Source organism: Coptis chinensis, chromosome 7 (assembly GCF_015680905.1).
Source record: "Coptis chinensis isolate HL-2020 chromosome 7, ASM1568090v1, whole genome shotgun sequence".
Taxonomy (NCBI): domain Eukaryota; kingdom Viridiplantae; phylum Streptophyta; class Magnoliopsida; order Ranunculales; family Ranunculaceae; genus Coptis; species Coptis chinensis.
This window is the reverse complement of record NC_141462.1, coordinates 28,280,555-28,293,943: the sequence shown is the minus strand read 5'-3', so window position 1 is coordinate 28,293,943 and position 13,389 is coordinate 28,280,555. Positions and strand designations below refer to the sequence as shown.

The 13,389-nt window shown below is 35.3% G+C and overlaps 1 protein-coding gene and 1 pseudogene across 1 annotated transcript; both read right to left on the bottom strand.

Annotated features, from left to right (window-relative positions):
- Positions 1-1,108: 1,108 nt before the first annotated feature.
- On the bottom strand, positions 1,109-2,676 carry LOC147486950 (uncharacterized). The gene has a single exon (XM_086572706.1). The coding sequence runs from the start codon at positions 2,151-2,153 to the stop codon at positions 1,311-1,313; it is 843 nt and encodes a 280-aa protein (XP_086428832.1). The 5' UTR covers positions 2,154-2,676; the 3' UTR covers positions 1,109-1,310.
- A 2,451-nt stretch (positions 2,677-5,127) lies between these two features.
- On the bottom strand, positions 5,128-7,303 carry LOC147486949 (1-deoxy-D-xylulose-5-phosphate synthase 1, chloroplastic-like; annotated as a pseudogene).
- Positions 7,304-13,389: the final 6,086 nt, after the last annotated feature.

Sequence of the window (13,389 nt, the reverse complement as noted above, 5' to 3'; positions counted from 1 at the left end):
GATAAAAGACACACGAACTATATTTTTGGAATGCAGGGATTAGAACCCTGGTAAACCAGTAGTAAGTGAACTTTTACCTGCAAGGCCCCACGTCGGTAAATGTAATCTGTTGAGATCGATAGAATTGGCACTTCAGCAGAAAACATATTGAAGTAGATAGGATATGTTTTTCCACTAAAATGTCATCTCACTTGAAATATATCTGTCTGACACTTTGATGCGCCATTAAAGTCTAGCAAAGTCCAGACAGAATTTCTCATAATTGTTTGAGAATAAAAAGGCGCTGACTCAACAAGACTTTCGTAGTGTTTGGACTTTGGAGTTTATTTGGACTAATGAGGAAGCCATCAAAAAGACACAAAATGGAAGAAATTTACGGTCTCTAGCTAAGTAGCTAACATTCTCCTCCACGGTTCCACACTTCCAGTCTTCCACCATGCATACAACTTAGTTTCTGTTTACAAGGTTGATCTTTTGACATCACTTACAATACATCAGTTATGCTAAAACCACATGGCCGCATCGATCATCTTGAGATACTCAAGATATCTCCTAATTGTACTGTTGAACCATCAAAATCCAGCTGTCCAATTCATCTGACCCGCAGTGTACACTTGCGAACTCATTGATTGAACACCCAGGCATTTGGCAACAATGCAATATCACATATGGATATCCGCACCAGCAAAGCGCTATATTGGCGGCAATTAAGGAGCTTGGTGCATATTTTGTTTCTTAATTTCTAAACGACTGAACCGATACAACTCTACAAGGTTAATTTCGGGATTTGAGGTTATAAATGAACAACAATAGAAAAGGCAGTCAGCAATAATGCACACTGACTTTAAACCACACTCAACTAAGAGTACTCCTCGACTAAAAGTCTAAGACAGACAAAAACTATCCTGAATCTATTCCTATTTTAACTTAAAAAGGACGAGGTTATTATTATACTGTAAAACATGAGTGAAACGAGGGTTCTTCAGGAGTTAAGTATGTACCTTGAACGCGTGGAGACTGAGCTGAAGCCTTGAAGGTACACTTAATGTATCAGTGTATGCCTAGCTTGTATGGATCAAAAGGACAAAAAAGAACCACCTCCTCATCATTTCTGCTCCAATCATCATTAAATAAACTAATAACCTTCTGGTACAATAATTAATAACATCTAAGCAAATAAAAACACCCCATTTTAGTAATGACATTTCCTCCAATTTCAGACTCCAACAACTAATAAATAAATATCTTCAGCAGAGACCATCGCAAGTTTGAACTGCATGAAACTCACGATCTTGAAAAACAATGTTCATTCATCTAATCCTTGCAGGTTTAGAACAAACCCTCGATGACCTTTGTTTAGTGAGTCTTTTCCATGGTTCCAAAACTGAATCTCTGTATCTATAAGGCAATACTTGAGTCCTTCCTCTTTTCGATCTAACCACTGGAGATATATCCTCGAAATCATCGTAACATTCCAACATCCAATTCTTCTCATCATCATTACCCACTTTCGTTTCCACTTTCATTTCCTCGTCGACGTTTTCAAAGTTCCCAGAAATGAGTCTCGCCGCTTCAACAAGCAAATCAAGATAACCCTCTTTTTTTCTCGACAACTTACTCTCTTCTTCTTCAACTTCTAGAAGCTTAACTTGTTCTTGAGTTTCTTGAATCTCGATTTCAGAGGGATTATTATTTGTGATGGCTGACGATTCTATTTCTCCTGTTTGACTGTCAACTAGAACTACTACTCTTTCTTCTTCTTCTTGGGGATCGTATTCACCTTCAGAACTCTTATCAACAATCGTTGAAGTAGTAGCAGTAGTACAGGTATTATTATTAGTGGTGAAGATTTCATCACAAACCTTTTCAACATCATCTTCACCTACACCACTACAAGCACTAAGACCTTTATTATTTAATAATTCCAAACAAGGACCTAGTCTCAAGTTCAAATCAATACCACACCCTCTTTTTCCATAACTCACAACCTTCACTTCTTCTTCTACTTGTTTATCATGAACTTTTATTTTCTCACTTGAGATAAAATCTATAATCTTTTTTAAACACATTTGAGCTTTAGAACGACCATGAGAATGATAAGAAGAAATAAAACACACCTGATTTAAAGCTTGTGGTGGTGGAGATAACGCCATCTTTTCTTGTTTGTTTATTACTTGAAAGTGTACTCTTCTTTGCTAGCCATTTGAGCTTTATGCAAGACGGGGATATTATTTTGCAGATCGCGAGGAAAATGAGGAGATGAAAGAGAGAGAGAGAGAGAAATAGTAAATGAGAGAGACAAGGCGAGGACACCCGATTCCATTGCGCTTTAATACCTCCTCCACTTTTTCTATGGAAAAAATAGACATTTTGCTTGATGTCAATTGTGGTTGCCAGGTTGGAAGACACGTGTTGTGTTACATACTCTTGGGTGTGGGGAAACTATTTGCCACGTAAATAAAGTTGGAGCAGAGGGCCTATTCTCTGACCGGATTAATTTTGTACTTTGGATTTTAGGATGGTAATCTATAGGTAGCTAAACGTATGATTGCTTTGTAGATGGTGATCTATATTAATAGACCCCATGCATAGAGTTCATGATGTGTTGCTGTACTGCTAGTCTATTCAGTTAGTCCTTTCATCCTTTGTAGTATCGTGGTAACCTTGATGATTTGATGATCGATTCATACTTTGATGGGGGTGATCGAGAAATGATAATTCGTAGTTTAGGACGAGTAGCAATTATCCGAGGTAATGAAACTCATCCCAACAGCTCCCGAAAGCAAAAAAAGCTGACGTGGAAAAAACTATTTGAAGACAGTATTGCTGGGATCTCTTTCTTGCACTAGTATTACTTCTGCTTATATGCCAATATTGTTTATGCCAAGGACCAAAATTTCGATATCGGTTAATATATCGGTGTACCCAAAAACTGATATATATCGGATATCTCGGTTTTTTTTGTGACCAGTCCAAAGTTTCTAAAATATCGTATATCTCGCCGATATATCTCGAATATATCAGATATTTCGGAAATTTCAATATTAAATTATTAACAATTGGTCAAAAAGTCAACTGATATATATCGATTATCTCGGAAATATCAATTATATCGGCGATATAAACTTTCATATCGGAAATTCCGATATATCTCGGAAAAAAAGGGGTTCAATATTCGGTGGATATATGTCGGAAATATCGATATCGGTGTACCAATTTATCGAGATATATCGTCGAGATACGGATATCTCGGCGATATTTTGGGCCATGGTTTATGCTACCATTGCTACCTGCGCCAATGATATAGTATTGACTAGATTTTGGACCGGGTATACGTCCGAGATCTTTAAAATATTTTGTTTGAAGTAAAAAGTTTCTTTTTGGGTTTTTGGTGCACAATTTTTTAAACATATTGGAAATCAATTGATAAATACTAGCCATTTGGCCCGGTCTATGGCCGGACTTGTTACATAGATAACTAATTACTCAAAAACCTAAAGTCCACTTAAATAAATAATATATGTATATTGATAGCTAATGATTCATTGTATACTTTGTTTGAAGGGTTTATGTTTTTCTATTTTTTTTAAGAGATTGCAAGCTTTCAAACCTTGATCTAGTAAGTGTAATGCGTACATTTTTTCTGGCTAATGCATTAGTAGCAGGCTAGCAGCAAAAGACAAATCGATGTCAATTTCAAATCTAGATGAATATCATGATATAGGTGACAATAAATATTTGTTTGTACACCATATTGCACCATTTGCAATATTGAAGTATTGAGACAAATAATAGTTATCACAACAAAAATGTAATTTCTTTAGATTTCCAAGTCAATTTGATCATTCAGGTTACTTGCTTTGGAGATTGACATTTGCTCCATTAATTTCTTGTACTTAGGACTACTTCAGGAAACTGTTATACATGACAATTGAATTCTATATATATTTTATTCGATAACCTTTCCATTCCATATATTCATTAAGCCTTATAACCATAAAGGAACAAAGTTTGTCTCCACCATACACATTGGCAGAACTGTCATAGGTAGTTGGTGGATTGCCCACTGAGCTAACTGATGAGCATCAATATTTACAGTCCGACTCAACCAACTAAACATTATCGACTCTAGATTACTTGAGAGTTTTGTTACAGCAAAATGTAGTGCACTCAGACTCCACCTGCACCCTCCCCCATTAAGAGTCTGTATAGTCTCCTCACAATTTCCTTGGATCACAAATTTATATCTGCCTAGAAAGCAAGCCAGCAAAACAGCTACTTCACTCGCCACCATCTCTGCCTCTTCAGGACCTTTAGCTTTGAATCTCCTAACGACAGCTGAATTTTATAGTCTTTCAAAGTAGATGCAACTTTAAGAGCTTGTCCTTGAGGCAGTTATTTCTGAGACCGGGTTGGGCTAAGATAAGTCACATTTGCACCACACAAATGTTTGTCATCTGAATATAATTGTAGTTGTGATATTATTCTCTAGTCACTTGGAAGGGTATGTTGTTGTGAATACTGTCTCATTTATCTGTGGACGTGTCAGAAAATTAGAGATAAAGGTTGTTTGGTTTTTTAGCCTCTTGAATGCAATGTGCTTCTCATTTATCTGTGGGCGTGTCTGAAATTTAGAGTTAGGGACCAGTTTGGTTTTTTTAGCTTCTGAATGCTGAAATCTGAATGTACCCTCTCCTACCTCTGAAAGCCTTTGAATGCAAAACTCTAAATGTTGTAAACATGTTTGTTTTGGTTATGTCAACTAAACCTCTTAGTAAATGCTTGGTACAATGTATGATAACTAAAGAAGTTACACAATCGGATGTAACTAAATGAAAGAAACAAAAACAGATAATAAACCTACAATGTAAAACTATTACAGTCTAAAAACAGAGATGACATAAAGACCACACTCATGACTCTATGCTCATGGCCTACGAAGGATTGCACATTGCAAGGATAGAAATTGCTAAAATGGAAGTAGTAAAATTCAGCCTATATGGAACTTAAAAGTCACTTATTTATCCCATTGTCATGAGTTATAAGCTACAATATTTATTTATTTACGTCATAGCTAGATTAACTCCATATTTAGCAATAAGATCATGTCTAAAGAAGAAGCTAATACTAAAAAATGAAAAATGCCCCCTTATAAGCTCTCTTCAAAAATGATGAGTAGATGGCACAGAAAGGCTTAAGGCCTTCATAGGCCAATCCTGCAACAAATGTGATAGCATGTTGCTCTGCAATCCCAACATCAAAGCAGTGTGTGGGAAAGCGGCGGAGGAACATATTCAAGCCTGTCTATAACAACCCTAATTTTTAAACAACATAAATTACATTATTTGAATTGAAAATAACTATTATATTATGAAGTCTAGCTTGTTCTATAATTTGTTTGGTTGTTGTTGATTTTTCAAAATTGTTTTTACATGAATTGTTTGTTAGAACTTGTGTGGGTATTTTAGAATCATTTTGGGCTTGAAAATATTGTTAAAATGTACCTATTCATATAGGTATGGAGCTTGAGTGTTTTTAGACCCATTTGAGGCCCATAGGTTAACTTAAACAGACTTAGAACATTAAATAAACAATACCTGCGAATTTTCTCTGTAAAAATCTCATTATTCAAAAACAAAACCCTAGCCTTTATTAAAAAGAATATTTTTTATTGAAAGAAATAAAGAGAAGGGGAAGAAGAAGAAAAGGGATTGGAGAAAAGGAAGCATATATGGGTATTCTTTTGCAAATTCAATTTCGGGTGAGTAGTCTAAACCTTATTTTCATATAATTGATTTATTACTATGGTTTATATTAGTTGCATATTTAATTATCTATAATGATATAGAACTTTGAGATCGAAATTATTTGTTTAATCAGAGACTTTCGGTATATTGAGTTACTGGCACCAAAAGTTTAGCTTTGATATATAGGTATTGTTCTGTTCAGGAGTACTTGTATACGATAGTGAGTAAACCATGTGTTTATTGATTGATTGGTAATATTATATAGGCCTACAATTGTTTTGAATGATGTGAAGTCATTGGATTCATGTTATAGGGTTTTGATTTTCAGAATTTCAGAACTATTCTTAGTAATTTAAGCATAGAAAATTCGTTTTTGATATTTTTGATATGAATCCAACGCCTGTCTACTGTAGACACGCATATCTACAACTTTCGTGTTTTGTAAAATTTCATATCTAGTCGTTTTGCATACTGAAATTTAAGTTGAAGTCTAACGCAGAAATTTAGACTGAAACTGAGCAGTCTGCAGTAATAAAATCATATAAAATAAAATATTTACTCTTTTGTGTTGATTCAAAAACCATTAGAATCTAGACTTACAAAGGTACAACCTCATACTTTGACCCAAGTTCATGCTCGTGTTTAAGATTATGAAAACTGACTTCAATATATGATAATTGTTTGTGCACATATTCTGGAAATTTGGGGTGTGACACTGTCCCTCCTCCCATTGCAGCATGGATGGCTACAACACCTTTATCTGCATCTGTTTCAGCAATCAAAGCCTCTACAAAGTAGGTAGTGTAAGAGCGAGTACTGCTGCTGCCTTTGAACTGCTTTCCAGTTGTTGGATCAAACTTGGATACACCTACAAATGAAAAACCAATGGGTTGGTTTAAAAAATTTACTCTCTAGATGGAATCTTACTAATCTTAGCTATAAATAGTTTACCATGGTACTTGTCTGCAGCTCTTTCTGCATATGGGTATCCTCAGTCTTTATCAGTGACGACGTGAATGAGTACTCTTCACCACTTTCAGTATAGTCACATGATCATCTATGTTGTGACTGTCCACTGGGCCAATGTAATACAGACCAAGTTCTTCAAACAATGATGAGCCTGAACCACTGATCATCCCACGGGTATATTCATCCACTTTTGCTGCTATTTCATGCACAGACCCTCCAAAGCCGCTTCAGAACTCCCCCGCATATCTCGGTTGCATTTTAGTTTAGACAGTTCCAATGAGTCAAAATTCATATGTACTTGCTTGTGTGGATGAAGGATGACCACTAACCTTGACGACTTCTCTTAATTCTCTGAGGGGTGTACTGGATTGCAACCTACTGAGAGCTCCCACCGGAGATAAGTGCCCGTCGAGATTTGCAGTCGGTAAGGAAACTTGCTTGTTGTCATTGAGGATAACAATCATGTCAGTGTCAAGGTATCCTGCATTGTTCATTGCTTCATAGGCTTGCCCTGCAGTCATGGCATCATCACCAATAATAGCAACAACATGGTTGTCTCCGCCTTTCAAATCTCTTCCAACAGCCATTCCTTACCAAAAAATATGCAAGAGATTGAAAAAGATATGTGAGATTTAATCTTATAACCGTAATTGGCAAATTCAACTAGAAAGATTTAGGGTTTAGGGTTTCAAAGAGTAATATGAATAGATTACATTATTAGTAACACCACATTACAACTCTTCCCCCACTCACAAAGAACAAACTAAAATACAAAAAATTCATCCACTGATAATGATGAAAAAGGACACAGAATTGATGCAAGAATATGACATGATCCGAGTAAGAAAGCCAACAACATTTTCCCTTCTGATCGTACCTTACGTTCCAAATCCGCTTTAAATAACAATAATGGAATAGTGATTGGAAGAAGATATTCCATTACAACTGAGTATGCAGGAGCTTCATTAGAGATTATCCCAAGATTATTTGCAGCAAGTCCACCCAATGTATTAACCACTGCTCCACTGATAGTACACCTTATTTTCGTAGTATCCGACCTTGAATCCCAAAACTTAATCTTGTTAGAAATTCTACCAATTAGACAAACGGAAACCTTGGAAAGAAAGTAAGATTTTAGGATAGCTTTATAAATACACAGAACAATGTACACACGATATTATAAATTTTGTTATCCTCTTAATCAAGTTAAACTCAAAAAGTTTCAAATTGATTATACTCTTGTACATTAATGCATGTTAAACAAATTTTTAAATATGATTTTATCGATTTTCTTATTCTTGTATTCCTTTTTTTTATCTAATTTTTTAAATATGATTTTATCAATATATATGATATCATTGAATCAAATTTTGTATACAAATTACTCAGTTCACACATGCAATTAAATCCTATAAAAACTACAGGATTTCAGAGTTGTTAATTGCATTTAATGAATCAATTGAATTCACCTTCATGTGCAGATGATATGATATAAATTAAAAAGCCTAAGTTGCATCAATAACTCAAAAGTTCATTAGCAAATCAAAACTACTGTGTCTGTAGCCTAGAATTAAAGCAGACTCAAGCTTTTATTGTCTGGATGGTCTTATATGTATGAGAAAATACGGTTCTTGATCTTTCCTTGCCTAAGAGATCTAGTCTCGTCTGATTTTGCACAATAAAAGAAATAAAAGTAATATCGCATAACATAATAGGACACATTTCCTCTCTCTAGTTTTTCCTCTTAATTAAAGGAAGGAACCCTCCCGTTTCTCCCGATCTGGCTTCCGGGGTATCTCCACAAAGACGAAGGATTTCCCTTTGGTTTTTTTTTTCATTAATGGGAGTCCAAGTCCCCGTTCTTACTCTACACTATCTCCTATAGGCTGTCATTGTTGCATCTCCTGTGTAGGACTGCTCTTAGAGCGGCATCCCTTTTCGTGCAATAAATAGGAGTTAGTTTTGGCACATAAAGGTCCACTCCCCTCTAAGCTAAAAGAAAGAATGATGAAACCTGCAGCCAGACCTAAGCTCGAGTCATTCCTTTTCTAGTTGGGTATCTATGTATCCCGGTATCGGCCAAAAGAAGCCGCCGGTTAGTTTGTATCATCCATCCATCGGGGTCTTCTCCTCGAGTTCACCAAATAACGATGGAACCACCGAATCTCCCACTTCCGCTTCTCTCGCTTCATATCCGGCAGATGGCTCGGCATTAGACACCGGACCGGGGGACAAAGATGGAGAGTTCGTTGAGTCACCTGGTAGAGGTTCAATGAGTGGTGAATCCACTGCACTTGTTCTTTTGAGCTTTGATATCCCGGAAGAAAGCACGGGGACATTCCATTTGGTTCCATTATGTCAGGGGCCATGTTCGATACGGAGACCGACGCCCAGAGTGAGCATGTTGGAGGTTCTTCTCGTGGTAATCGAAAAGGTCTTGTCGTTGTGGAGGGGATGTGGGTTGTGACAGAGTATGCTTTCTTGTATAAACAGATTTTTGATCATTTTGGGTGCCTGGAGTCTACAGTGATGCTTGGTCCTGTAAGGGGTACGTTGGTTACCTTCACCTCGGAGCTTTTGAGCGCTATCAATTCATCCTATTTCATATGCGACTACTAAAGATAGATATTGAAGGAGTATCATAAGGAAATAAACCTATTAAAAATGAAATATTTTATTCATATCACTTTAACTTGTGAACACGCACATGCTGCTAAGGGTATTGGAATTTTGAAATAGAGAAGAACACACCTTGAACAGAGGTGATCCGATTTTTAATGTGAAGAAACACTCGTCTTCTTGCCCATTCTGCTAAACGAATCCAATATGCTTCGAGATAGTTCCTTGGAGATGGCGGGAAACTCTAATTAAATTTGGGATTCATAAAATAATAGAGAGACAAAACCACAAAAGTTCATACAGAAGTTTTAGTATATTGTATCTAAACCTGTCGGCATTGGTTAATGGGCATCGGGTATTGGCATAGCCATGCCATAATAGAATCGTTGAAAGCCTCAAATAGTTTGTCAAAGGGATGCCCTTGATTCACTCACAATTCTTGGAAGAAGTGGCCCCAGGTAGAGCAACTGACTTTCTTGACAAAGTTTGCAAAGATTCCTACCCATAAGCTCGAGATCCTCTTCAGTGTTGTCTTCGCTTTGTTTGACTTGGAGCTAACTGTTTTGCTCTTCTTCTTCTCAATTCATTTTCTAATTGTTTCAAATTCAATCACTTTAGAAAACATCTTTTTAAAACAAAATATCTATGGAATGTGGGAAAGAGCAATAACAATTGTGCATGACGGAAACCAAATAATCGAGAAAAATTGTGGTAGCTTACCATAGTTCACTTGTTGTATCCTTAATCTCTTTGGCAGATATGGATCGTCGCTCTGTTGCATTTAATCACATGAAACATAGCCTAAATCATTTTTTTTTCCCTTGTCAGGCCAAGTATTAAAAAACATTGATATCAGGTAAAAACCATTGTTCACATCAAATGAAAATGAAGATTAAGGAAAACAAAATACAATTGACCACTCACCTGGAATATTTTCGTTCAAAATCTTTAAGAACTTACCTTTAGAATATTCACTGCTATCAGTTATTTGACCTGCATAGATTAGAAAAATGGATCAAAAAGCAAACTTGGATACTGGAATTGATTAAGGGTCTATTTAGATGATAAAATTATGGCACGCATTTTAAAATTTTATAATCTATTTTCTGATAACCAAAATAGGTATAATTTTAAATTTGAATATGTGGAATCCATGATCAATATTAGAGCTGATTGAATTGGGAGTAGAAACTCTGCAAGTACACTATCAAGGGGTTACACAGGTAAGCACATGAACATTATATATCGAAATAAAACTAAATAGTTAAACATGAAAATCTGGAACTCCCATAATAGAAACCAAAACAAACACGTATGTAGTTCTCAACACCTATTGCATTCTAAGTGCAAGTGAATAGTTTCTTAGCTCAGTTTTACCTTACCTTTTATATCTCGAGCAAATTTTACAATTTTCAAGAAAGTGATGAAAGAACTATTGACTTAATTGTGGCAACTTTCTAGCCACATAGCAAGGACTCTTTTACTTACATTTTAGTTAGTTGGACTATTTTTTAATTTGTATTTCTCCTTACGTACTACAATTTTAACTCCTTTTTTGCACAACACAAACAGTTTAATCATAAAGGTAGTAAGATGAAGAGTATGACATGACGTGGTCCTCGAAATAAGAAGGAGATTAGTTAAACCTTCATGAACTATTTCTCATTCCTCTTTTCAATAAAGAAATCCCTGCTGAGAGAAATGAATCACTCTTACAATTTAGTGTGCTTGCTCAGGGAGGTTGTGTGTGTGTGTGTGTGTGTGTGTGGTTTTTAAGCAGTAGATTTTAAAGTTATATATTTTCGAAAGTGACCTGATAGGGACTGGACCCAGAGGCTAACACAAAGTTTTCCCAATCGGGTTCTTGAAGAACTCCGAAAAAAAGCGATAAAGAACTTGATATGTACAAAATAGTTAAGGTGCAAGATCAAACATCATGGTTTGCAGAAAACATAATGACTTGAAATGTGTGATAAATATTACCTCAAGTGGTCTAGCAAAGGACTTGTTATAGACATGGAAAATGTATAGAACCAACATAGTGTTTCAAAGAGCATATGTTGAAATAAGTCCATGATGAGCACCCAATATAATGATTTTCATAATAACACCATGCCTTAATTAGTATGATGTTTGACCTCCAAAAGCTTGAAAAAAGATGATTTTGGCTTATCTTATGATCAACCTATACATATGGGAACTATTGGTTAGAAAAGTCATACAATAAAAAAATGTTTTCTAACTTTTTTTTAATAAGCTTCGTTATTTTAGTGCAAGATGCTCATGTCAAAAGCCAAAAAAAAGAACCTCCCTCAAGGAAACATAGAAAAACATAACAACCCCGCAGACCACCTAGTTGGTTAAAAGATATGTCTGTGACAATGTTTTCTACAAGGCATTTTATTATCTTCACCTATATTATCTTCTCTTCATTCTCAAGCATAATGTGAACATCATTAGCCCATAGTTCTCTCTTCAGCAATACACCATCTCTTTCTATCAACAACTCCTCCTCCTTCTTCTTCTTCTTTTTCTTCTTCTTCATTATTATCCAAAGACATTATTAATCCATTCGGCATAAATAAGTTACCCTCGTGATCTTCCATACCACCACAAAAAAAGGGTTTACTAATTTACACGCAACATTTGATCAATGTCGACGAATTTTAATTAATCTAGAAATTGAAAAGAAAGTTTGATTGAGATAAAGGAAACCCTAGGGAAGAAAGAGGTTCCCCTGTCATCTGTCAACGGTACTGTGAAAGATATCTGGAATCTCTCAACTCTTGCTTGCTTGGCGTGTATTGTTTGAAAATTTAGGACCACTCCTGAACTATATGATTTAATTCATATTGTTTCGAGTTTTTTGTGTGTACGAGAGAGACTTGAAACTTTAATAATGTTTGTAAGGTTATTGCAATAGTTTGATTTACTTGATGAATTGAGGGCTTGAAGGGATAAGCTTAAACAATAAGAGAGAGGGTTTGAAGAGATGATAGGAGTGTTTTGTACAATTGAATTGAAAAGAGAGTATGGAAGGAGGGGTTTTGTTTTTTTTTATCTATTTTGGGTTAGAACAATTGAAATCTGCAAAAAAATCTGAAAAAAAATACGTAGATTTACTTTTTTTTATGTCGAATTATTGTAAAATCTGATGGGTCAGTCTCAGAGAAAAAAAATGGGCTGACTTGGGTTCATGGGAGCATTCTCAACTACTCAGTATTCATGGTCTTTGATTAAATCAATCAATTATGATAAAACGTGAGAACATTGTTGACTTAATCTTGATTACTTACCATCCATTGCAAAATAACTTCTCTGAGTAGCTCTTAAGTACACCACTATTGTCCAACCTATCGTTTAACAATCAATTTTTGATATTCATTTGTTTCATTCCCCCTTCATCGTTTCTTCATCCTTCATGTAAACCTCAATACTAAAGAAGCTAGCTTATATTGCATCTTCTTCATAATTCTCTTAATCTTGGCCTCCTTGTGCTCATGCCTAATCAAGTTTGTTCCTGTCGTCCCATATCATATCTTTATCATTAGAAACATGATGATGTAACCTCTAAATTTGATTCTGGAGAGGATGGGGATGCATTATAAGCTTTTCATAGTAATTTTGATAGAACTACTTAATCTCTTTACTAATGGTGCAGTGCTTACTTAAAATATAGAAGAACAATATCTTCATGGATCCTCCTTATTAGATCCTTTGATGAAATGATTATGATTGTTTTATATGTAGAAATCTAGAGTTGACAATAGCATTTCTATAATTGTTGTATATAGAAAGGCAAAGTCAATTCTAATAAATTTTCTAATAGTTTAGATATATCTTAATTAGAGTTAGAACATGTAATGTAACCTTTCGATATTAGATATTCTGGATACCATTGCTCATAAGTCACATTGTGCTAAAAAATTTAGATCCTTACAGAAATGACAAAAAAAAAGTAAAGAAGTTCATTGAAGATCAAAGCCATAGCATAGAACAAAAAACAAACTAAGCGCGCAAAACTGCTGCTAGAATTAAACAAAATGGCAGCCAA